This window comes from Alosa sapidissima, chromosome 17, assembly GCF_018492685.1.
Source record: "Alosa sapidissima isolate fAloSap1 chromosome 17, fAloSap1.pri, whole genome shotgun sequence".
NCBI lineage: Eukaryota > Metazoa > Chordata > Actinopteri > Clupeiformes > Clupeidae > Alosa > Alosa sapidissima.
This window is the reverse complement of record NC_055973.1, coordinates 700718-725464: the sequence shown is the minus strand read 5'-3', so window position 1 is coordinate 725464 and position 24747 is coordinate 700718. Positions and strand designations below refer to the sequence as shown.

At 43.0% G+C, this 24747-nt stretch overlaps 1 protein-coding gene across 6 annotated transcripts in view; it reads left to right on the top strand.

Annotated features, from left to right (window-relative positions):
- nphp3 (nephronophthisis 3) overlaps positions 1 to 24747 on the top strand; it is a 193776-nt gene that overhangs the window by 50060 nt on the left and 118969 nt on the right. For 5 of the 6 annotated variants that reach the window (XM_042068006.1, XM_042068003.1, XM_042068007.1 and 2 more), the window contains 4 exons: positions 2637 to 2770; positions 10623 to 10777; positions 21592 to 21760; positions 23090 to 23164. In XM_042068006.1, the coding sequence (XP_041923940.1) occupies positions 2637 to 2770; positions 10623 to 10777; positions 21592 to 21760; positions 23090 to 23164 (533 nt within the window). The remainder of the gene's footprint in view (positions 1 to 2636; positions 2771 to 10622; positions 10778 to 21591; positions 21761 to 23089; positions 23165 to 24747) is intronic. The other variant, XM_042068005.1, reaches the window with a different exon arrangement.

Sequence of the window (24747 nt, the reverse complement as noted above, 5' to 3'; positions counted from 1 at the left end):
GTATTCAGTGCTTGTGCAGCCAAATGAATGTGCTGGTGTACATTGTAAACAATTTCATCTGTTCCGTATAACTGCCCATAGTGCTGAACAAAAGACACCATTAACCTCTCTGCAAAATATAGCATTTCCTCAGAAATACCTGGGGAAAGCAGCAAATACATGGCAACGGAAAACAACATCAAGTTGTCATATATGTCACTTGGAACACAGTCCTTCAAAACAATTGGGCCCCAATAAAGCATACATGAATGGAACTCAGTGGCTTTCCACCGATCCAGTTCAGCTAGTGCATTTGGTTTTCTATTAAATTCACAGGGCATGTGGGAGTGCAGCTTGAGGAGTTTCTCAGAAATTGTCCCTACAGTGTGTGACGGAAGCCTCGTTCTCTTCTTCCCCTTTAACCACATATTCAAAAGTTTTCGAGTTACCCCGAGACAGCTGAGATGCATGTAGTCTATTGGAAACATTGACACCATATTAACCACCTCAGATAAAGGACTGGTTCCAATGTGGTGCTCTTCATCAACCCTATCCTTGAAACTGTCGTCTGTCCTTAGCCTCACTTTGGTTTCTGGATATGTCATTTTGTTTCGCCATACTCCCTCTTGAAAACACTTGTCACGTCCTGCATATCCATTATGTGACTTAATCTGTTTAACGAAGGCTCTGGCTGGAGCATCACAAATAAAAGAGGAAACCAGAACTTCAAACTGCTTGTCAAGATAGATAATGCTCAGAACATTCTTAAGATCTCCGACAAATTGTTCAAGGTACTGAGAAAGACTCTTTGGCTTGCCTTCACCACAAAAGATACCAACAAGAAAAGGGGACTAAGTGTAGTCACATTTCAGACACCCAAGTATGGGCCAGAACTGAAGCTTTGAACTTTGAATTTGGTGGGTTAACTAACGTCATTGCGGCAAAGGCAGTTAGCTGTAGAGCTACAGCTGTTGAACAATCTCCGTGGAAACTATAGAATTTTCGTGCCGGAAAATCCCTTTCAGTGCAGTAAATCCCTTGACGTTTCTCCTTAACTAAGGAAACATTTTAAGGTATTCTGTGCAACACCCTTAAGTAAATCCCTTACCTAAGGAGAAATTAAGTCTTAAGGGTCATACTTAAGGGAAAAAACTTAAGGTGCTTTGTGCAACCGGCCACTGAGCATTTTTTCTGTTTTTGAGTAATTGTTTCCAATAAAAATGTATTAAAATTCCTTATTTAAATCTTTAAATGCCGTCATTCTCCGGTAGATACTTCTCAGCCTATGTAGCACCTATGTACACCAAACTTTCCAATTATACACTTAGCAGTATTCTGAAGATATTTACAGAGGGATTTGTTAATAAATCATTCCTGGCCTGATTTATGTGACATTTTAATCAAAACACATGGCGAAAATTGATTTTTTTTTTTAAGGCTATGGACAGTATATTTTGATTTCCTACGTAATTAGAGCAGATATCCTGAAATCCCTCTGTAATTTTGTTTTCCTTTGTGTGTTAACAAAATGAAAAAAAATAAAAAATAAAATCATATCATATGTTCAGATCTATCTACCGAAAATATAATATATATATATATATTTATATATCATGTTATGCAAAATCACGCATATTTAATTAGATAATGCATAATTAAACATACAATTTTCAAAAACTTGCAATACATTTTTCATACTTGAGTAAGGTAAGTAATCAACTGAGGAAGTTTCATGGTGATATCTATTATTTAAAAATTTTACCCTGTAGTGTCTCGCCTTAAGAAACCTAGGAACGCCTTGTTGCGCCATACGCCTGACGGTTGATAACGAAAACACTCCCAATGTGGACTGGACATCCTACTAAATCTAAAGCTTTTGACTAGTGACCATGCGCTTTAGACAGTCCCTAGGTAGGGCCCTAAGATTAACGTTAGCCTACTGTAGTAAAAACCAAGCATGTCCGATTACAATTCATGTGAAAATCATCCGACCATGATCACACAAACCGCTTCAGAAAGCTATAATGAAAGGCAAGCTACAATTTGTTGTTGGTTCCACTTCCTACCTTACAAAACAAGTCAAGCAGCATGCATGTCTTTCAGCAAGGAGCTGCACTATCTGGTGGACAACCCACGTAACGACAATACTGGGAGATCTATATGAAGGATCAGTATTCTGTTTTCCTTTATTTCATTTAAAAATATTTATCCACCATTATAAATGGCAAAACTGATAAATTGGTTGGGCTCTATTAGGAATTATTTTTGGAAACAAATAATTAATGCTGTTTTTTCTGTAGAAAAGAATGTATCAGCTTACCCCTCACATCTACTTTACAATTGTGTAAATATATAAATACATGTTGCTTAGCAACATTGCGCAAAACTAATGCATGCGATAGTATTATGATTTACATAAAATAAATAAAAAGTCACCTCTAGAAAAAAGGAACAAAATATTTAACTGCTCAATTAATAACAATGGGTCAGACATGAGAGACATATTTTGTCATTGGGGCATAAGGTAAAGAATAAAGAAATCTATTAGTCATGCATTAATTTTTGCAAAAATAACAAGTCACATATTAATGAATTAATGCCATTGTAGTGTTGCAAAATGAACAAGGTGTGTTTGATGGTGTGTGTGCTTCTCCTAGATGACTGGGATGCAGCTGTTGTGAGCCTGCTGCAGGTGTCTCCTCATATCTCTAAAGGCCTGTGGAGCAACACAGTGCGTTGCTATCTCATTCACACAAAGGATACAAGAGAAGAGCTCCATCACTTTATAGAGGTACAAACACAAGCAACTTTAAACAGTGGTTATGTAGTCAGTTATTTTTTGTAATTATACATTTTCGTTAAATTCATCTGTAAGTGCATACAGAAGGTATTCAGGTCCATTACTTTTTCACATTTTGTAATGTACCAGGCTTATTCAAATATTTTGTTCAGTGCTGTAGCCTGCACTGAAGGTGCAAATCCGTATTTCTGATGGATTATTGTAGTGGATTTGACTCCCATGGGCGAAATCTCATGAAATTTGGCACATTCAACAGATGTCACAGAAAGCCCTGGATTTCACCCTCTTCGTTTTCAAAAATAACATTGTGCACACCTGTCAGTTTTCAGAAAAGTTTTTCTTTACAACAGTGGTCCCCAAACTACGGCCCGATACCTCATTTTGGGTGGCCCCCCAAAACATGTCCGTGGTATAGCAACCGGCCCGCACGGGAGTACGACATCGTCAAACTATAACCTCCGCAATTTCCCCTATTCATTCTCTATGGCGAGTCTTAACAGTACACATGTAATACTCTTTTTGTCCACTGGTGGTTATTTTGGCGCTGTTTCGTGTTTGCCATCAAAAACGGAATGAAATGTAGGCCTACCTGCAAACAATGGAAGAGGCCTATGCTGACTGCATCAGTGCTCAAAGTATTGTACAAGTTTATCAGTTAATTGTTAATAACTAACTAACTTCTATTCAAGGCATATTTCTGGGACTTTCTGGGATAATTATTTCTATTTTGTATTCACTCGTTCAAATGTTCATAGGCCTACAAAGAGGTCACAAGTTCAGGTGAGTGAAAGTTAGAATGGTGGTAATTTCAGACCACTTCAGCGCTTCATAAAATTCTCATAGTTTGAGAACTTTACATTTTCAGAGTTCAGAGTTCACACATTTTTAATAAAATATACTTTTGGGACTGCAAAAGCCTTTTTATTAGTATTATATAATTTGAGTTACATTTTACACTGATATGGCATGATGGCAATATAAACACAGCTAACAATGGTATTAAATTGCAATAGCCTATAGATTAAAAGTAATGGAATATTCAACAAAGATAGACTGCTGATGTTCACAGCACTAAGCTATTTATGGTTACTGATATACTCCGAGTCTCTGGCCCTCTCTTAGAGCCAGGCATAGTAAGCTGGCCCTCGGAAGAAAAAGTTTGGGGACCACTGCTTTACACTAACCCGGGTATATGCCTTCAACAGCATGCCAAACCTGTACGTGGCAGTGTAACGAGAAGCTCAAGCCCATGTTAGCCAATCAGAATCCCGAAAAATATCAACAACAACAACGAATCACTTCCTCTTTCTCTTTTGAACTGCCAAAAAACTCAGTTTGTACCTCTTTAGACACAAACAAACAAACAGAGTTTTCCCAAAAAAACGATTAGCCCGGAGTTTTTAAAAACTCCATTTGTGTCTAAAGGACAGGGTCAAACGCAGAAAAACATCACCGGTTGCATCGTTTTCGTTGTCGTCTAAACCGGGCCTGAGTCTCGTGGTTGGCATGTAGTTTCAGCTACACACACCACATTTCCTAAGTGTGTGTACCTCACCAATATGAGCAACTTCCATATGCACATTGTATTAGAATCAAGCCTTTCCTTACCTTTAATGACTTTGAAAAAGTAATTCATGCTTTCATCACAACCAGACTGGACTACTGTAACTCTCTATGCCGCTTGCAATTGGTTCAAAATGCTGCAGCTTGCCTCTTAACTGATACCCATAAGCGAGAACACATTTCTCCCATCTTAGCCTCCCTTCACTGGCTCCCTGTTCAGCATGTAAGCAAGTTAGATCTTAATGGAGATTTAGAGAGAACCCGAAAAGTATAATTGTTATTTAGCATGCTGTTGGTGTATATATTGCCATTGTAAACATTCTCTAAGAAGATTAAAAATCAGTTTACAGTATAGCTATTTATTGGCTACATTTTGGTGCCCTCTCTGTCATCATCGCTGGGTCATCCTTTTTTGGGCATGTCCCAAGCTTGTAGGTTTTTCTTCATTTTTTTCAACTGTACAGTGTCATATTAACACCATTAAGACCTGACGGACTCTTTGCAATACTGGGTTGCTCCCCTTTTTCAGTGACTTTCTTTATAGAATTACAACAGGCCCGTATGTTTGGTATGGTCATAGCCAAAAGGGTTATTTTAAGGGAATGGAAATCAGTATCCCCTCTTTGCTGTAAGATATGTTTGAATGATATGGTATCCTCGTTGTACCTGGAAGAGCTGCGCTACACTTTGGGCCCTATTTTGCACCCTGGCGCATGGCGTAAAACTCGTTTTCCACCCGGCGCAAAATTTATTTTCTTATTTTGCACGGTTATTTTTTAAACAATGCGCCCAGGGGTGTGGCAATTAACAATCTAGGGAGTGGCCTAGCGCATTGTCTAAAAATCGCTATTGTACACCATTACGCCACTGACCAAAAGAATCCTCGTCAGAAGTCTATGGCGAGTTTATGTTATTTTAAGAGCGCATTGTCAACAGTCATAATTGGTGGGTGCACAATGAACCATCCTTCTATCATCCATGAACGCAAACCAGTGCATGTCCATGCAAAACATTACAAATTGCACGATTACAATGGGAAACATAATTAGAATAAAGATATTATGGAATACTGTACATTTCATGATGTGCAGTTATTCACCATCATTTGCAAATTGGTAATGACGGTTAAAAGTGATTAGGGGAGAGGCGAGAGACACGTATGGCTGAAGACGCACTGTCACGAGATATAAGCAACTCCTCTGCAGGATAAATATTGTTTTATTCAATCATTTGAACAATATTAGGGTAAGTGTTGCTTTTTCCAGCCTATGTTTTAGATGGTAACCCATTGTCAGTTAATAGTAAAAGTAACTTACTGCGTATAACTGTCTTGTCGTTGACTGACACCATGGTGAAGTTAGTTTCTAGGGCTGTCACTTTTGTGAAAAAATCCCATTCGATTTTTGAGACGTGTTCAAATAACAAGTGTTCATTGAATCGATTGTAAAATCGATTTTCTATGTCTAAAGACATTTCCATTTTCAACGCCAAATTCAATCCACGGACAACTAACAGGCATTAGGACGAACGTAAAGAGGGCGCTTAAAGACGCACAGGTCAGCAATATTTCTGATGATTTATTGGCGTGAAGTTTCGTGCACAATGACAAACAGGAGTGCAACATTCTCGAAAAACAATAAGCAGAGTGGACTGCCATAACATCAGTGAAAAACATTACTGCAGGCTTCAACGTGGCTGTGTTTACGATTATAAATGTCACAAATTTCACCTACGTAGGAACTCACGGCTGCACAGCCTTGCACACTGCACAGGACTGCATACCGCTTTTTCCTTCTCCATAGTTTGATCTACCCAAAACCCGAAGTCCTCAAGTTATTAGGGCTTATCACTCGTCTCTCTCTCAAGTCGCACAGGTTGATTGCGTTTGTCCTCCATTTTTTGGCAAAACACCAGCAGCACAGCAGCCGATTGAAACTGCTGTTTCCGGTGCGAAAAATTGGTGGGAATTTTCTTTTTAGCTTCCGCAATGCCAACTGCACTTTCGGAATTCTTTATTTTCTTTTTCTGCTTGTTTGTAGGTTTTGTTAAATCTATTTGTTTTATTTGTTTAATTCGTTTAAAATGAAGTGTACATATTTGGTTAAAATCGATTCCCTATTTTAGTTTTCGAAACTTGTGTTGGTTGGTCCAATCGATTGTGCAATCAATTTTCGAACGTAAAGTGACAGCCCTATTAGTTTCACTTTGAGTTCAAATAATAGAGAAGTGCAAATGCATGAAGCTATGCTAGGTTGCTAGGTTTTAGTAAAGCATGGTTTAGTGGAATGACTATTCCATACGGTCTCACAAGTAGCCTCCTTCAAATGCGCTGTTGACTGTCAAAATACTGATGCATTCTTTGACGACGCGTTTCGCACCATTAAAGGAAATGACAGATGTCATTCTCATTGGTTTAAATGATGTTACGCCCCAAACACACCCATGACTGATTAAGAAACCTAGGAACACCTTGTTGCGCCATGTGCTCGACGTTTGATAACAAAAGCACTCCCAATGTGGACTGGACATCCTACTTAATTTGAATAAGCTTTTGACTAGTGACGATGCACTTTAGACGGTCATGATGGGCCCCACTGTCAGACATCCACCGCAAAGATCTGGGGGCCTTCACAGACCATATTAAGAGAGAACAGTCTCATGATGGTTTAATGATAGTAGATTGTGTTGTACTGTATGATGTGAATTGTTTTCCTATTGTCATGATATGATATTTCTACCTGAGAGACATTGCCAAAGTACAGCCATTTTTAACACAACATGATGCAGAGAAATTAATCCATGTCATTATCACTTGTAGGTTAGACTACTGGAATGCACTTTTTACTGGTCTCCAATAAAAGCATTTAAGAACTCTGCTGCTAGACTTTTAACTAATGGCGGCCTTACATTGTACGATTTTGGTCTGTTTTCACAGTCAGCGACTACATTTTTAAAGTCGGACAGAAATCATGGGAGTTGTACTGGAATCGCGGCGCGCTCCTGTCAACTAGATCGTTAAGTGTAAGGTGCCAATCTTAGCGGTTTTAAGTCAGTCGGAGTCAGTCCTTTTCTAGTTTTGCCGTTATGACAATATCAAATATGTTTGATATCGCAAGTCTTTCCTAGTCGTGGCTCATGCAAATAGTGACGTGAACTATAAAAAACAATAGTGACCTCTCTCCAACACCAAACAGGAAGGGGCAAAGTAGGTGACAGCTGTAGCAAGGAACGTGATGAAACCCATGAATATGATAATTTGTTGTTTCGATTCTTATACATCATTAGTCGGCTCTTCCACGTGACCGAACAACTCTATATCGGTTAGGGATGTCACGCATGAAACAATGCTGCAGAAACACAAAAATATGACTGAGTTTAGTAGGCTATCATTTCAGTTCCTGTTGATATCTATTGCACGATGGGTAATAATTTAAAGGAATCTAGTTGCAGTCTTGTAAATAGTCATTGCAAAATCATAGTCTGTGACTTAAAACACTATTACTTGTCTTTAGATGTGAGAGGGTCTGAGACTGTAATCTTTTCCAAATCTTTTGCAAATCTTTCCAAAGTCTGTCAGTGTAAGGAGGGCTTAACCCTTAAAGGAGTACCGTCACACCGGTGTGACGGGAATGTTGGGAAATTAACATTCTAAAGAATATCTGGGTTCATTGAATTCAACATAGAATTTTAGAACCTTCAATTGTTGCGGAACTTAGAATGTTCAAAAACCTACACCTTTAAGGGTTAAGGCCAATAATGTAAAGGTTTCTAGGCCAAGTATACCTGGGTATACAAGGAATTTGGTCTCTGCATTTATCCCATCCGTGAATTAGTAAACACACAGATCACTCAGTGAAGTGAAGCACACACTAACCCAGAGCAGTGAGCTGCCTTGCTACAGCGGCGCTCGGGGAGCAGTGAGGTGTTAGGTGCCTTGCCTTAAGCCCTCCTTACACTGACAGACTTTGGGAAGATTTGCATTCTTTCAGATTTGCATTTCACATTCTTCCTTTTGTTTTTCTTTATCATTACACCTTTCCAGTATTTTGTTACCCCTATGCCAACTTTTTTTGAAACATGTTGCTGATATCAAATTCAAAATTAGCATATATTTTCCAGTCAAATTTGTAATTTTCAACATATGTTGTCTGTGTCCTTTTTGCAACTAAATATGAGTTTAAGAGATTTGCAGATTATCACATTCTGTTTTTATTCACATTTTACACAACGTCCCAACTTTTTCTGTTTTGGGGCTGTACATGATCCCAATGCTACATTGTCATGGGCTACCTACTGGCACAAACTACAAAAATAATCTTCATTACACATAACACACAGTGAGAATGCTAATAATTGAATTGAGGTAGTCACTACAGATCTGCTACAATGTAATTTCAGTGTCATAGTCAGTTACCATGCCAACCCAGAAATATTTAATTATATTACTTTTTTTCTTTTATTTGCCACATGGTCTGATATAATAGGCTATAGCCTGAACGAGGCAGTAGGTCAAAAATCCTTAAATTAAATAGACATTATTTCTTAAATCCTTAAATTAAATAGACATTATACGTCTTATTGTCTCTTATCACCAACATGGAGCGCAAGGAAGCTCATACTCGGCTCTAAACTCATGCATGAGCTGTCAAGGAAACATACACCAATCAACATGTAAAAAGTGGTGCTGGAAGTGGTCCCATGGAACGCCATGTTTTTAAAAAGAAAATGTCGGTGGCTGAAGTTAACCATCCAAATCCTGACCCCTGCATACAGGGGGATAGTCTTCCCTACCTCTTGCAAGCATTGAATACAGAAATGCTTGTTCATTAGCCACTCTCACTCTGCCTCAATCCAGTCTAGTGTCGCTGTTCTGTCCTCTAGGAACCTTGACATGAGATAGTGGTCATAGCCGTTTTAGTAACAGTATGTTTAGAAACATAACACTTGTCAGCAGTCAGACCACCCACTGCTCAGGGGGTCGTTTCTAGAAAAGTTAGCAACGACGTTGCTCAACCACCGTGGTACGATGCAACTTGCGATCACACAACGACATTGTTACACCTGTTTCCAGAAAGCATCGTACCTGTGTCGCAATTCGCTACCTCGGACGTTCAAACACCGTAGTTCCAACAACGTTGTTGATGATGCAGCGATATATGTAATTGGTGGGGAAACAGTGCCAACATTTAATACCCCACCCCCTAGAAATGTCCCGTCACGGCAAATGTCAACATTTTTCTAATTGAAACCGAGTGATTAATGCTGGCATTGTCATTGCCTTCAGCAAAAACCTAAACCTATTGCAAGCATATAAAACAGTTAACTTAAGCCGACTAATATGAGTCATTATTTGTGTTAAATATCTGTGTTGGAAAAAATATATAGCCTGGACAAATTTCTGGGTATCGCAAAATTTAACAACTGTTTCGTGGCTTAACGGTAGCGCGTCGGTGCACTGCGCGCTCGGCCGGAGTTCGCAACCTCTTCTTTTCACCTCTGAGTAAGAGTAGGCCTATGAGACGCAACAATAGTTTTTACCATACATTTAGTTACTCTACATCGAGAGACCAAGACATCAGTCAAAAACAATTGAATCTACGTGTCACACTAGTTCACCTGCAGGTAGCGAGAAGCAAGAGGACAATCTCGCATCATAAGAAAATCGAACCTACAACGCTGGGATAACAAGTCACCTGCTTTAGCCACTATACCATTTATCACTGTGCTGATTTAAAGAGTCTGTGCAGATTATAATTACTAGCCTATCAAAAAGCAAGGCAATACTCGAATTAACATAAATAGCAAGAATGAGCCAAGTAGGGGAGTCAGTCTCTTAATCAAAATTAAGCTACAGGATGGATCAATCATTAAGTCACGAGATAAACATCCACTTCGTAATTTTTAGTTAGGCGGTTGTGATTTGTGGTTAGGCGCTCCGGACACCAACTGGAACTACCAAGGAACAACACAAGTGCGACTGCCCAGGTTCAACTTTGCGTCCTTGTTTGCGATTGAGAGTTCGAACTTCCTTTTCTAGAAACACCAAATCCAAGAATGATGGAGCGAACTACCAAGGTTGCGACGCAAGTTAGCAAACGACGCTTTCTAGAAACGAGCCCCAGATCCAATTGGCTAGGTTTGCTTGGATTGTGCCTAAATGTTTTTCTCTTGGTGGTTACTGGTATTATGGCCACAAAGTCATTAAGTTTTTATTAACAGAATGTGCATCAAACAGAGACATAGTGGTTATCTAATTAATGTTTTCCTCTCTTTATTGCAGATATATTCCCCCAAATTGCAGAGGCTTTGTGAGCGCATGGGCCACTTCTATCTGAATGTGTATTTTCCTGAAAACACAGCAAGTGCTGCAGAACGCCAACGAGAGATGGAGAGGAGCTCAATGTGTGTGTTACTACTTAAACCCTCTGTTAACAGGTTAGTTGTGATGAAATGGCTGAATTTAATGCCGCCTGAAACATAATAAGGAACTGGTCTCACTAAAGATTTATTTTTTAAATCTCTGGAGGTTTTATTTTGTCCTCAGTACTTACTGTTGTGCATGTGGGAAAATAATGTGGGATTCAGGAAATGGCTCATTGGTGTTGCCATTTAAACCATGACCTACGATTTCCATGATCAATGAATGGGCTTGCAGTGATGCTAACCAGGCAAGGTGCCACATCGCTATTTTATACAACTAACAATGCTCAAAATTAGTGTTCATTTTAGGGCTGCATGATTATGGCCAAAATGATAATCAATTTTGATCAATATTGAGATCACGATTATTCATTAATTTTAGTGACAACATCAGTGTTCCCACAGGTCATTGAATTTCTGGAATATCATGGAATTTTGGAAAGTCTATTTCAGACATGGAAAGTCAGGGAATTTTATCATTTTTAGGGCAAAGTCATGGAATATCAGGGAATTTTGTTTTTAAAATTTACTTGCCAAAATACATTAATACAAATATTTCACGCAGATTGGTGTGAGCCTTTATCTGGTTATAAGCTTTACTGCTTGCTTGAGTAGCCCAACTTTGTTTAATGCCCATTTATTCCTCTCCTGCTCTAAAAAAGTAAAAGATTCTTGAACGCTTCGTGGCTTCTCTTGAAATCATTGGTCGGTATATTGTGCCATTCATTATATAGTAGTCATGGAAAGTTTTTGTCAGGGAAAAATCTCTGGCTCACCCAGACTCGGAGACTGCGATTGAAGGGCTGCAACCGCTCAGCTCAGCTGCTTAAGTGCCACGAGAGCAAATGAGCATCAAAAACAATAGCCTACTGTATTTAAGCTCACAATATTCAGACTGGCCCAAAACTTTAATGGCCCACCGGGAATCCTCCCAAAGCTCCCGATTAGCCACTCCAGCTCTGCTTCTCGTCCATGAGTTTAGTCATTTGGTTATTTGAAGTGGTTGAAGGTTGAAGTGCCCTAACCTAAAACACTGATGCGTAGGCTACATTTGAATTATTGCTCATTCGTTTTGACTGTTGTGTCTTGAAACGCATCGTAGGTTGCACACATGTAGTCTGTAAATTACATAGGCCTTAAACAAAATCCAGCTCAACTCTTATTATTATAGCCTCGGAGGAAGCAAACAAGGACTAAAAGTTAACCTGTGTGGCGTGACGTTGTGTGATATGTGTTTCACGGTGTGAGTTGAGAGCCCTGCTTTGCTTATGACTTGTTCCTGGTTAACTTCACTTGCCTGACATCCGAATCCAAACAACAGATGATCCACTTCGAAGCTCTTCGCCTTCTGCTGTGACACACATTTGATTTTTGACAGTAGTTTTTTTTATATAGTCTTTTAACATAATGCTACTAGACCATAGTGCATCCAGGAAACTTCAGGCTGAGCAGTGCAGGGAACAGCTGTTTTTAGAAGGCTACATGCAGGCGCATGGTCAGACAGGTTTAAGGAGTGCTGGATTTGTTTTGTAGCGGAGAGTTCTATGGGTAGAGCGCACATTTTTAATATCGCACGATCTCTCAAACTTGATCATGGGAAGCCAAAATTGTGATTGTGATTTAAAATTTGATTAATTGTGCAGCCCTAGTTAATTTTGTCACCTATTTTTAATTTAGTCTTAGTCTTGTGACGAAATGTCCTTTTTAGTCTTTGTCATATTTAGTCATTCAAATATAATTTTTGTTAGTCAAGTTTTAGTCGACTAAAAGTCTCGTCATTTTTGTCTAGTTTTAGTCAAAAGAAAACTAAAGGTATCTTTAGTCAAAACATTTTACGTCTTTTTTTATAAAACAAATTATTTCCGATTACGATTTCAGTCAAATACATATCTCAATTTTCCAACAATATTGTGTGTCCACAGGGCTACTCGTCTGTTATAATTACTTATTCTGATTTTTTGTCAGTCAGTATGTTTACATGCACAGGTAAGTCGAGCTACAGTTATAGCTCGGCTGGGATTTGACCATAGACAGTAAAAGATTTGACTGGACCGCTGTCATGATCTTCGTAGACCCAAGTATTAATGTTTTACTCCGCCACGCTAGATGGCGACATGCGCCCAAACGCAACACATTCTCCAAACGTTTCATCTTAGCTAACTTGCTTGCAAACTTTCCATATTAGCTTACTTGCTAGCAAACTTTGCCTCATCAATGCAACTAGTTCAATAGTTGACATTACTTGCTGAACATTTTCGTATGGACATTCTGGGGGATGTTAATTCGTATGTATGAGAGAAGCTTCAACTTATGGGTATGTAACTCTGGGCAAGTGTAAGTCCCAGTCCTTTTGTCGGCGGTCGGCCAATATGGCCAGCTGTACTGCCAGCATCCGATTAAACTGTTCCACTAGCCCATTGCTTTGTGGATGCAAAGGTTTCGTTCTCGTTTTCCGGATGCCCATGCGCTGGCAAACCTCAGCGAAAACCTCCGCCTCGAAATTCCGCCCTAGGTCGCTGTGGAGCTCTTCCGGTGCCCCGAACCGGCAGAACATCTCCGTGACCAGTCTGTCCACTGTCGTCTGGGCGCTCTGATCTGGCACTGCATACGCCTCTGGCCAATTAGTGTAATAGTCCATGGCTACGAGCATGTAGTGATTTCCCCGCTCTGTGACTGGCAGTGGGCCCATGACATCAACATCTACCCGCTCCATGGGAGCCCTGACTGCGTATTGCTGCAGAGGAGCGTGCGAGCTTCGCGTGGGGCCCTTCTTTGCTGTGCAGGCGTCACAGCAGTGAAAATGGAGTTCAACGTCCAGCCTGCATCTCAGCCAATAGATGTGGCTTCTCAGCCGATGAAGAGTCTTTGCAATGCCAAAATGAGCCGCCCCCACTGCCTCATGTACATGTTCCAGTACACAGGCTCGTAATCCAGCAGGAACCAGCAACTGGAAAATGTTAGATTGTCTATTGTGAGCTCGCCAGTGTCTACAGTCCTTGACGTGCTACTATTCCCAGCCACTGTGAATAAATCGCTTTGGTCTCTGGATCGAGTGCTGATGCGTCAGTCCATGGCGGTCGCTGACCAGCTTCGATCCATGACCACACTCGGCTGAGTGTGGCGTCCTCCGATTGCGCCTTCCGGATCTCCTCCCTTGACATCACGTCCACCGGCGGACAGGGCGTCCGCGTTGCCATGAAGGCGGCCCGCCCGGTGTCAAATCTCCATGTCTAATCCTGGAGCGCCGCGAGCCAGCTGGCCCTCTGGTTCTTTGAAGTTCAGCAGCCAGGTCAGCGACGCGTGGTCCATTCTCACCAGGAACCGTTTTCCGTAGAGGTAGGTTCGGATATGGCGCACTGCCACCACCACAGCCAACAGTTCTCTGCGGGTCACGCAGTAATTCTTCTCTGCTCGGTCCAGTGAGCGGCTGAAGTATGCGACCACCTGCGCCGGTAATAAATCAGATCATGCCGCTGTTTTCCTACTGCCTATGTACAAACAGAGAAGTCGGACGGACCCCCCAGTGACGAAGGAGGTCAAGCGCTGGACTGACCAATCGGAAGCCAGGCTACAGGACGCCCTTAGCAACGTTGACTGGGAGATGTTCAAGACGAACTCTGCTGACATCAATGAGTTTACGGAAGTATCATTGAGTTACATCAATATGCTAACTGATTCCATCATCCCAACTGTAAAGATCCGAAGCTTCCCTAACCAGAAGCCATGGGTGGATAGAGAAGTGAGAACGGCATTAAAGACACGCACCATGACTTATAATGCTGGGCTTATTTCCGGGGATATGACGGATTACAAAGCAGCATCTTATAGTTTACGTAGTGCTATTAAAGATGCTAAGCGGCGCTATAGAGACAGAGTTGAAGCTGATTTCTTGGAGGGTGATCCAGCACGAGTGTGGAAAGGACTCCGAACCATCACTGGCTTTGAAAGAAAGTCCCCTCCTATGATGAATGTGAGTAAAGCCCTCCCTGATGAACTTAATGCTTTTTATGCTCGCTTTGACATGAAAAACACAGACTATATTGGACTAGCTGCAGCATGTGAAGCAAATGAGGATGCACCTTTCTGTGTCTCTGAGGTCGATGTGAGCAATGCCTTTAGGAGGGTAAATTGTAGAAAAGCTACTGGACCGGATGGAAAATCCTGCGCTGCTCAGTTAGCTCCTGTGTTCACTTATATCTTTAACACATCATTGGCTTAAGAGACAGTTCCTACTTGCCTCAAGCAGTCTGTTATTGTTCCAGTACCGAAAAACAAAAGTCCATCATGTCTGAATGACTACCGCCCAGTAGCCCTGACGTCTACAGTGATGAAGTGTTTAGAGAAGCTTGTGAAAAACATTATCTGCTCATCCCTCCCTGCCTCCTTCGACCCCCTCCAATTTGCTTACAGAGCCAACAGGTCTACAGAGGATGCCATCTCAAACCTCATGCACACCACCTTAACTCACCTGGAGGAGGGGAATGGGAATTATGTGAGGATGCTGTTCATTGACTTTAGTTCAGCATTCAACACGATAGTACCTCTCACCTTGGTCACAAAGATGAAGGCCTTAGGACTGAACACCACCCTGTGTCACTGGATATTTGACTTCCTCACCAACCGTTCACAAGTGGTTAGAGTGGGGGGTCTGACATCTGACTCATTAACCATCAGCACTGGTGCTCCCCAAGGCTGTGTTTTGAGTCCACTGCTGTACAACATCTACACACATGACTGCAAAGCCAACAGTAGTCATACCTCCATCATCAAGTTTGCAGATGACACAGTGATCTTGGGCCTGATTAGTAACAACAATGAACAGTTCTACTTGGATCAGGTTGATGAGGTGGCACAGTGGTGTCAATCTAACAGCTTGACACTGAATATCAATAAAACCAAGGAAATGGTAGTGGATTACAGAAGGCAGCAGCAGAACTACAGTTACACCCCACTAATGATCAGCGGGCAACCTGTAGAGAGAGTCACAAGTTTTAAATACCTTGGTGTACACATTACTGAAGACTTAACATGGACTGTTAACACTCAATATGTTCTGAAGAAGTCCAGACAACGACTACTTCCTTCGTCAGCTAAGGAAATTCAAAGTTTCTACATCCATCATGAAGGCCTTCTACACTTCAGCGGTTGAGAGTGTTCTAAATGGTAGCATCATCACCTGGTATGGGAACTCCACAGTTAGAGATTAGTAGTACTCTGCAGAGAGTAGTGCGCTCAGCTGAACGTACTATAAGAACTCAACTCCCTGCTCTACAAGATATCTATTCCAGAAGAGTACTCCTAAGAGCCCAAAAGATTCTGAAGGACTCTTCTCATCCTAACAATGGATTATTCCTACCGCTGAAATCAAGAAGACGCCTATGTAGTCACAAAGCCAGAACTGAGAGACTCAGGAGAAGTTTTTATCCCCAGGCCATCCGAACTCTGAACTCACACTATACTGACTTTGCACACATTCACTCCTCAGCACTCTCAAACATTTCCCAACTCTGAACTCACACTATACTGACTTTGCACTCATTCAATACTCAGCACTCATGACTCTCTCTCCCCCCCCCCACACACACACACACCTACAAGACTTTTAGCACTTTTACATCCCTCTCCCTATGCTACAGACCTTTTATTTATTTTCTTATTTCATCACACGTCAAAACACACACACACACACATATCTGACTTTCTCCAACTTTTGCACACTTTTTATTTATTATTTTTGATTTCTCCTCCATCTACCCATGTCCTTGATTGCCTAGCCTTTCTGCCCCCACCCCCCCCCCCCACCCCCCACCCCACCCCCATCCCCAACACACACACTTACATCATCACTGTCATCACTTCACATACATACAGCACACTGCTTGCTACAGTAAGCCTCCTCTACATACTTGCTGCACACTGCCCCCCCCCCCCCCCCCCCCCCCCCCCTACATACACAGCACATTGTCTTCAGGATCTTCTCCAACACACATCCTCTACATACTTACAGCACACTGCCCCCACCTACCCACACACACACACTACACACACACACACACACAGTCACTGCTCCACTCCCCTCCCGCCCACACACACATCTTCACTGTCATCACTCACATACATTACATACAGTACTCTGCTTGCAATAGTAAGTCCCTGACCCCCCCCCCCCCTACATACACAGCACATTGTCTTCAGGATCTTCTCCAACACACATCCTCTACATACTTACAGCACACTGCCCCCACCTACCCACACACACACACTACACACACACACACACACAGTCACTGCTCCACTCCCCTCCCGCCCACACACACATCTTCACTGTCATCACTCACATACATTACATACAGTACTCTGCTTGCAATAGTAAGTCCCTGACCCCCCCCCCCCCCAACACACACACTTACATCATCACTGTCATCACTTCACATACATACAGCACACTGCTTGCTACAGTAAGCCTCCTCTACATACTTGCTGCACACTGCCCCCCCCCCCCCCACATACACAGCACATTGTCTTCAGGATCTTCTCCAACACACATCCTCTACATACTTACAGCACACTGCCCCCCCCCCAATACACAGCACATTGTCTCATGAGGAAGCTTCTCCAACACACATATTGCACACTGCCCTCTCCCCACATACACAGCACACTATCCCATCTCCCCTGTCATCCCCCCAACACACACACCAAGACCCCTGGCAGTTGGGTTAGGCCGTGGATCTGCCCAAGGTTTCTTCCTTGGTAAGGGAGTTTTTCCTTGCCCCTGTTGCTCTTGGGTGCTCCTTGTTGGTGCCCCCCACCCAATCCCAATCCTCCCCCACCTTTTTTTATGCAGCCCTTGCCACTTAATCTACTAAACCCCTCTTCTACTGCACTTTTTACCCCCCCCCTCATTAATGCACAAATAGGCTGACACCAGACATAATTTCACTGCATTTCTTACTTCCAGTAACTATATGCATGTGACAATAAACTTCCTTGTATCCTTGTATCCTTGTAATATGACGCCAGGCCCAGGAAGCTCTGTAGCTCAGCACCTTCGCCTGGAACAGGCCAACATCTCACCGTCTCCACCTTAGCTGGGTCGGTGGCGACTCCGGCAGCCCCCTAGCCTAGAAATCTAGACGCTAAATTCAAATTACATTTGCTGCCAGGGCTAGTCTAGCAATTCTCCGTTGGTTTGTGACCTCCAGAAATCGAAACCTAATCAGGCCAATGAAATCGTGTATAGAGTCGTTAGGTGGGCCTAACATAATGATTGATGGCAGAGTTGCAACGGTTTGGCTTGAATTCCCTGCTACTTGAAAACAAATAAGATGGATGTTGCTGTTGGCGAACAGTGTGACACGAGTTAAGCTTTTATTAAGTTGGCAAACGTTTGAACTAGCCAACTAGCTCCGCTGGTGGGAAACGCATGGGACTCATAGCGCTGCCGCTGTCCTATTGCGTGCAGAGAGAATTTGAAAGACAACTGATTATTCCGCCCCTCGGACTGAGCACTGCGAACGGTGAGTGCCCAGACCCTACATTTTAATGTGGGTCTGGCTCGTCAGGCTAGCAGCCCCCACGACATGGCCCAGGAACCTGGTTTGCCTCCGGAACAGGTGACACTTTTTCAGATGCAGTTTGAGCCCAGCACCCCGTATGATGTCGAACACCTTCTCCAGATTTCCTATGGCACCGGTGAAGTCTGTCGCATGACACAGGATGTCGTCCAGGTAAACCACGCAGCATGTTGGTGAAATGCCTGCCAGGACACGCTCCATCAGCCGCTCGAAGTTCGCTAGACCGTTGCATAGGCCGAACGGAAGTACCAGGAACTGCCCTTGCCTGATGGTGAACGCTGTCTTCGGCCGAGCTTCCGGGGCTAGCTCAATCTGCCAGTAGCTGCTGCGCAAGTCCAGCGAGCTAAACCAACAGGAGCCGGTAATGCGGAGGAGGGGGTAGGAGTCTTTCCGGGTTACCTGGTTGAGCCGCCTGTAGTCAACACAGAACCGCCACGAGCCGTCCTTCTTCCGGACGAGTACAACTGGCACAGCCCAGGGACTACTGCTTGGCTCTATTACTCCTGCCGCGGCCATCTCCTTGATCTTTTCTTCAGCTGCTTGTTGTTTGGCGAACGGCAAGCGGTGAGGTTGAAGTCGGATGGGCCGGGCATTACCGGTGTCGATATCGTGTTGGACCAGGCTCGTTCGGGTGCAGTCCTCATCTCTTGCGGCGAAGATGTCGGTGTACGCTGCTAGTAGCCTCCACACCTGGCTACCCTGTGCTTCACTCAGCCCCTCACAGCTACAGAGTGCAGAGTTCATTTACGGCTTGCCTTGTCTCTACAGAGGGCTGCACTCTCTAAGCAGAGAGTTGTGTTTGCTCAACCCGCTCTCTTGGCTCCTCCCTGGTGGGCGTGAGCTGAGCAGTGGCGGACTCAGCAAGCGGACCTGGATGAGACCTGTTGTTTTCGCGGGCTTGAGTTTCGTGGGCTTGTGTGGGGAGGGACAGAGACTCAGCAAGTGGACCTGTATGAGACCTGTTGTTTTTGCGGGCTTGAGTTTTGCGGGCTTGTGTCGGGAGGGGCGGAGTCTTGGATGACGAGCACTCTTTGCGTGTTTGCTTTCTGCGGGCTTGTGTGGAGCGAGTTGGAGGGTCCTTAGTCGCGCCAGCTCTCCGCACTTCATGTTCTGTTTTCCCCGCCGTATGCAACACTACGCTGCTCGTCCCCAAGTATAGTGTGAACCGGGAAATCCAACACAGCCCCCCATTTCTCTAGCACATCCAGGCCGAGAATGCAATCATCCTGAATGCTAGCCACCCAAAGCCGGCGGCTCGCCGTCTCACCATTGATGCACGCGCACACCACTTTTTGTCCATACAGTTCCGCTCGCTCTCCGGTAACTGTTGTGATGCGGGTTTTTGTCTCTTCCCAGCCTCTGGGTCCCGTCTAGCGTACAGTCCACATACAGTCCTCTGGTTTGGCCGAGCCGGCCCAGCCGTATGCAATCCATAGCCCCTCCTGCTGTGCCACCTTCTTCTAGTAACTGGGGCGCGAGCGTGAGGGGTGCCGGGGCTGGGCAGTACCACGCGATGTGTCCCGGCTCGCCACACCGTTGGCATCCGTCTCCGCTGGGCGGCGTTGTGGTGGCTGTGCCGTGGTCTGCCGCGTCACCTCCAGTTCCTCCCAGTCTTCCTCCATCAATGTCTGGCGTACGCAATGCCTCGACTCCGTTGTGCGGAAGATGTTTTCCACCCGTTCGGCTTCCGTGAGGGCCGTGGATGCCTCACACGAACACTTCCAGTGCCATCTCTTCATGTAGACTCTGGCTGTACGTTGGGTATCCCCACTGGGCATACAGCTGCAGGTCAGCCGCGAACTTGCCCAGTCTCGTCCTTGTGTCGCCGTCTGGAAGCGAGTTGTTTTCGGGCATCGCTGTTGAAGATTCTCTGGCCGAATCGCCGTTGCAGAGCTGCTTCCATTGCAGTCCAGCTTGCTTGCTCCGCCGGTGGCAGGTCTTCTAATACTTGTAGCGCTTCCCCCTCCAGAGCCAACGCCACCTGTACGCCCGTTCTCTCCGCCGACCAGCCATTCAGCTCGGCTGCTAGCCGGACCTGCACCAGGTATGTCGCCAGCGGCCTTTCGCCATTGTAGTGGGGCAACTTTACGCTGGGGCGCTCCCTTCTGCCGCCGCTGTCGCACCAGGGACCGGCCGGTTCCCGTCCAGTAGGGGTCGACATCCCACTTCTGACACCAATGTAACAAACTGCAAAGTTGTCTTTGAAGGGTTTTTATTGAACAAACACTTAAAACACACGAACACCATTACACAGGTAACACAAGGGAGGTCAATCAAACAAGCACGATACACAAACAGGGTAGTCACATACAATACACGGGGTAAATACATGAGGTACAAAATAAAGAAAAACTACACAAGCTAACACATACATGACAAGGTAAACGCAATTACTTTCACTAAAACCAACATCAACATTACACACACACACACATAACCAGCTAGGCTCAGTTCACTACAATATGTTAGCTTTAATGGCGAACTAGCTAGCAATGCATCTGTATGATCCATGATTTCTGTTCAGCAGTCCGAAATAGCGGTTTTCTAACCAACGCTCATTAAAACGGCAACCTCACTTCATGTTGATGGTCATCTCCGACTGTGTGCAGGGGGGCGTTGTCAGGCATGAAAACAGACTGGCAGATCCATAGACTGGGCAGATCAGTCACACACGCAGAGGCGCAAACGAGGACCATGGTGGAGAAGTTTTCATATTTTTAAACTCTCCGACTTTCTGCATCTAATAGGCTAAGCTAACTATTCTGTCAGATAGTTATTTGTGTCAAAAGAAATACACTTACAATTTTAAGCACAAAATTTGCGTTTTCAAACCTTGAAAACGCAACATTAAAATTCAAGCATTTTCAAGGATTTCAAGTACCCGTACGAACCCTGGTAATGGCTAGATATTCTGTCTTCTCATTTTGTAGACGAAAATGAACAGAGATTTTATCTTAGTTTTTATTTAATGCAAAACATTTTAGTCTCTTCTTTTTTTCATCAACAATAATGCATCTTAAGATGGTCTTAGTCAGGACATAAGTGCAGTCTCGTCATCGTCGCGTCTTAGTCCTGAAAAAAAAGGTCGTTGACGAACATATTTTCTCTCGTCTCATCTGAAGAAATTAACACTACTCAAAATATAATTACACGTCTGTGGTAGTGTGGTGAGGGTTTCTACAGACAAACCAAAGTATTGTAAGTATAACTGTAAAGTGCCAACATCTACTTTTTTTTTTACCTGTCTGTTAGTCTCTGTAGCTATGTGGTAGAGGACACAGAGGAGGCCTTTGTCAAGACCCCAGACTCCAGGCCTCTCCTGTTGTATCTTCGAACAGCGGAGGGGAAGGTTGGCATCAGTGGGACGACCAGAGAACTGCTGGAAAGGATCAATAAAGCAGACAAAAATGCAAAGATCAAGGTAATTGCAATAATCATAATATCACAGTATAATAATCCATAACCACAGGGGACTGTGCCTTTCCTCTTCACACTGAACACCTCAGGCTTCCAGGAAAATGTCATGTCACCCGCAGAAATTCTCAGATTCTGCAGTTGCGGGTTGTCAGTGGTGGAGACGAGGCGAAGAACAGGCAACTGGTGGACTGCTTTCTGACATGGTGTGGGAGCAACCACCTTGTCTTAAATGTGGCTAAAACTAGGGAACTAGACTGGTGGTGGACTTTAGGAGGGCCAGGCCTGAGTTGAATATCATTTTATTCCTGGTAAATAATCTTTGATTGAGCCAGCAGTGTTTTGTGTTAAAATACTGCTGGATATCTATACACATATGGACTGGGTAATGTGTTAGGAATGAAAGGATGCCACATGTTTTTTTGGAAATGAAAATTATCAACCTACAGAGGGCTGAGTTCAAAGACCCCCGAAAATCAAAGTGAAAAAATGATGTGGCAGGCTAGTCCATTTTGCCTGAAATTTCATCGCAGCAACTCAAAATGGTATTCATATGACATTTCATATGGCCCCCACATGCTTGATGACGTTGAGGCATGCTCCTAATGAGATGGCGATGGTGTCCTGGGGGATCTGCTCCCAGATGTGGACACGACCATCACTGAGCTCTCTATTAGTCTGTGATGAAACCTGGCGGTGTTGGAAGGAGCAATTTCCCAGAGGTGTTCTATTGGATTTAAGTCAGGGGAGTGTGTGGTACAGTCAATGGTACCAATTCCTTCATCCTCCAGGAACTGCCTGCTCACTCTCACCACATGTGGCCAGCCATTGTTGTGCACCAAGAGGAACCCAGGGCCCACTGCACCAGTACAGGGTCAGACAATGGGTCTGAAGATTTCATCCCGATACCTTAAAGCAGTGAGGGTGCTGTTGTCTTGCCTGTAGAGGTTTGTGCGCCCTTTCAAGGATATGCCTCCCCAGACCACAAGTGACCCACCACCGAACCGGTCATACTGAATGATGTTGCAGATAGCGTTTCCCAGCAGATTCTTAAAAACTGAGCTTTTGGTGTTTCCAGCTAAAACAGCTATTCCTCAATAGATTAGCCCCCAGCAAGACTCATCTTCATGAGTTTTAAAAATGATGCGTGTTCCCTTCAAACTTATTAATTACATTTTATACCATTTAAAGTGCTATTTCTCCTGATTACAGTGGTGGCTATATTTTATCTCTGCCATGTAGCATAACCACACCAAAAGCATCCAGTCTGAAAAAAATGGAATATTCTGTGCAGTCTGTAAAATCTTAATACATTATGACACAATTTTGTATTAAGGTAGTGGACCATACTGGATCTCCAGAGGATGGCGCTGCTCTGATCTACCATCAGCTGGACGAAATAATTAAGCAGGTGTGAGCTGTGTTAAAACCTTGACATTTCTTAACAGTGCCCTTACTGTGTATTGAAGAGCAAATTCTGAGAGCATCTGACAAAAGAATATGGGCTTAGTTTTTTTTATTCTCATTTTATATATATATACGTATATGTATAAAAAACATTAAGCAATTTCAGGACTTTGATCAGAGTTACAGCTTCTCCTGTTTTGGGCATTTAATGGTCTGCCTAAAGAAGGCAAATTTATAGTTTTCAACTTCATTGCAGTCCAAGATCAATGTTCCTTGATAGAAAGTTGGAGGGGTAAGTAGACAGAATGACAACCCGGGTGCAATTGAAGTTTGCCAAGAGGGTGCGCACATAATTTGTCAAGGCTTAATTTCTCCAGTGTTTGCCATGGGTTCTCTTGAAACTTCAAAGGCATCCCTGTAACACTGCATTATGTAATAACTTGACCAAACACACATATCACTTAATTATGTAATAACTGCCGCATTTTATAATAATTTACCGCATTTTGTAATAAACTGATTGAATGCAATATGTAATACATTTGACCATGTTGTTATTACATATTTTGCGGCTGTTATTACAAAATGCAGGTGTTGCAAAGAAAAAACAATATGAAAATGTAATAATATGGTGCATTATATAATAACCAACCGAAAGTTACGTCTTCATTGATAAAAACAGCATAACAATGTGTATTTTACTCAAAATTAATATAGGTCATATATAGGAGTTGTGAAACTGTTCAAATGTTCACTTGTTCATATGTATAGCCCATTTCTTTACGCAAAGGCTGACTGATGGTCATTAGCTCTGAATGAAGAAATAAAGCCATGGTACTATTGAAGAAGAAACATGTTTATTACAGAAAGCACGGTGAATGTTATTTTAAATTCTTCTGTCCTCCACGTTTCCCACACTCGGCATTCTCCATCACTTTCTCCACTCACATGGCCTGACTTTTTTGGGGGGAAATCTCGTTTTCTTTTTGTACCAAAGTTACGTTTGAACTGTAACTTTGTTGATGCTGACTGATGCAAAGACTTTTTTTCATATGGTGCATAATGTAATAAACAACCAAAATTGATGTCTTCTTCAGCACACATCATACTTTATTAGCAATTAAATTTAAATATAAGCCTATAATAGACACTGATCCAGTAGCCACATATACAGGTAGAACAAATAAAAACATATAGGCCTTAGTGCTTAAAGTATTCTGCCACCATGCAGTCCGCCATTGAAGCCTATTTCCAATGTCCCTAAAATCCAGACATGCAAATACAATCGCTAATGCATGGAAATAATGCAAGCATGGATGTGTATTTCTTTGGAACTGACTAAACAACTGCATTTAAAACTGTTGTTTACAAGATTGCCAATCAAAATGACAAGTCCTTACCCTATTGTTTATGTCAAGATTGTCAAACTATTTTGTCTTGTTGTCAATATGACAGTTTACTCTGTACATATTTTCTAATGAACAGTGCACAAGGCAGCACTATTTTCTAAGTGGCATATTTCAAAACTACAAAGTTACACATTATTGTGTGTGGAAGATGTCGATTGCAAGAGAGTGGATATGTTTC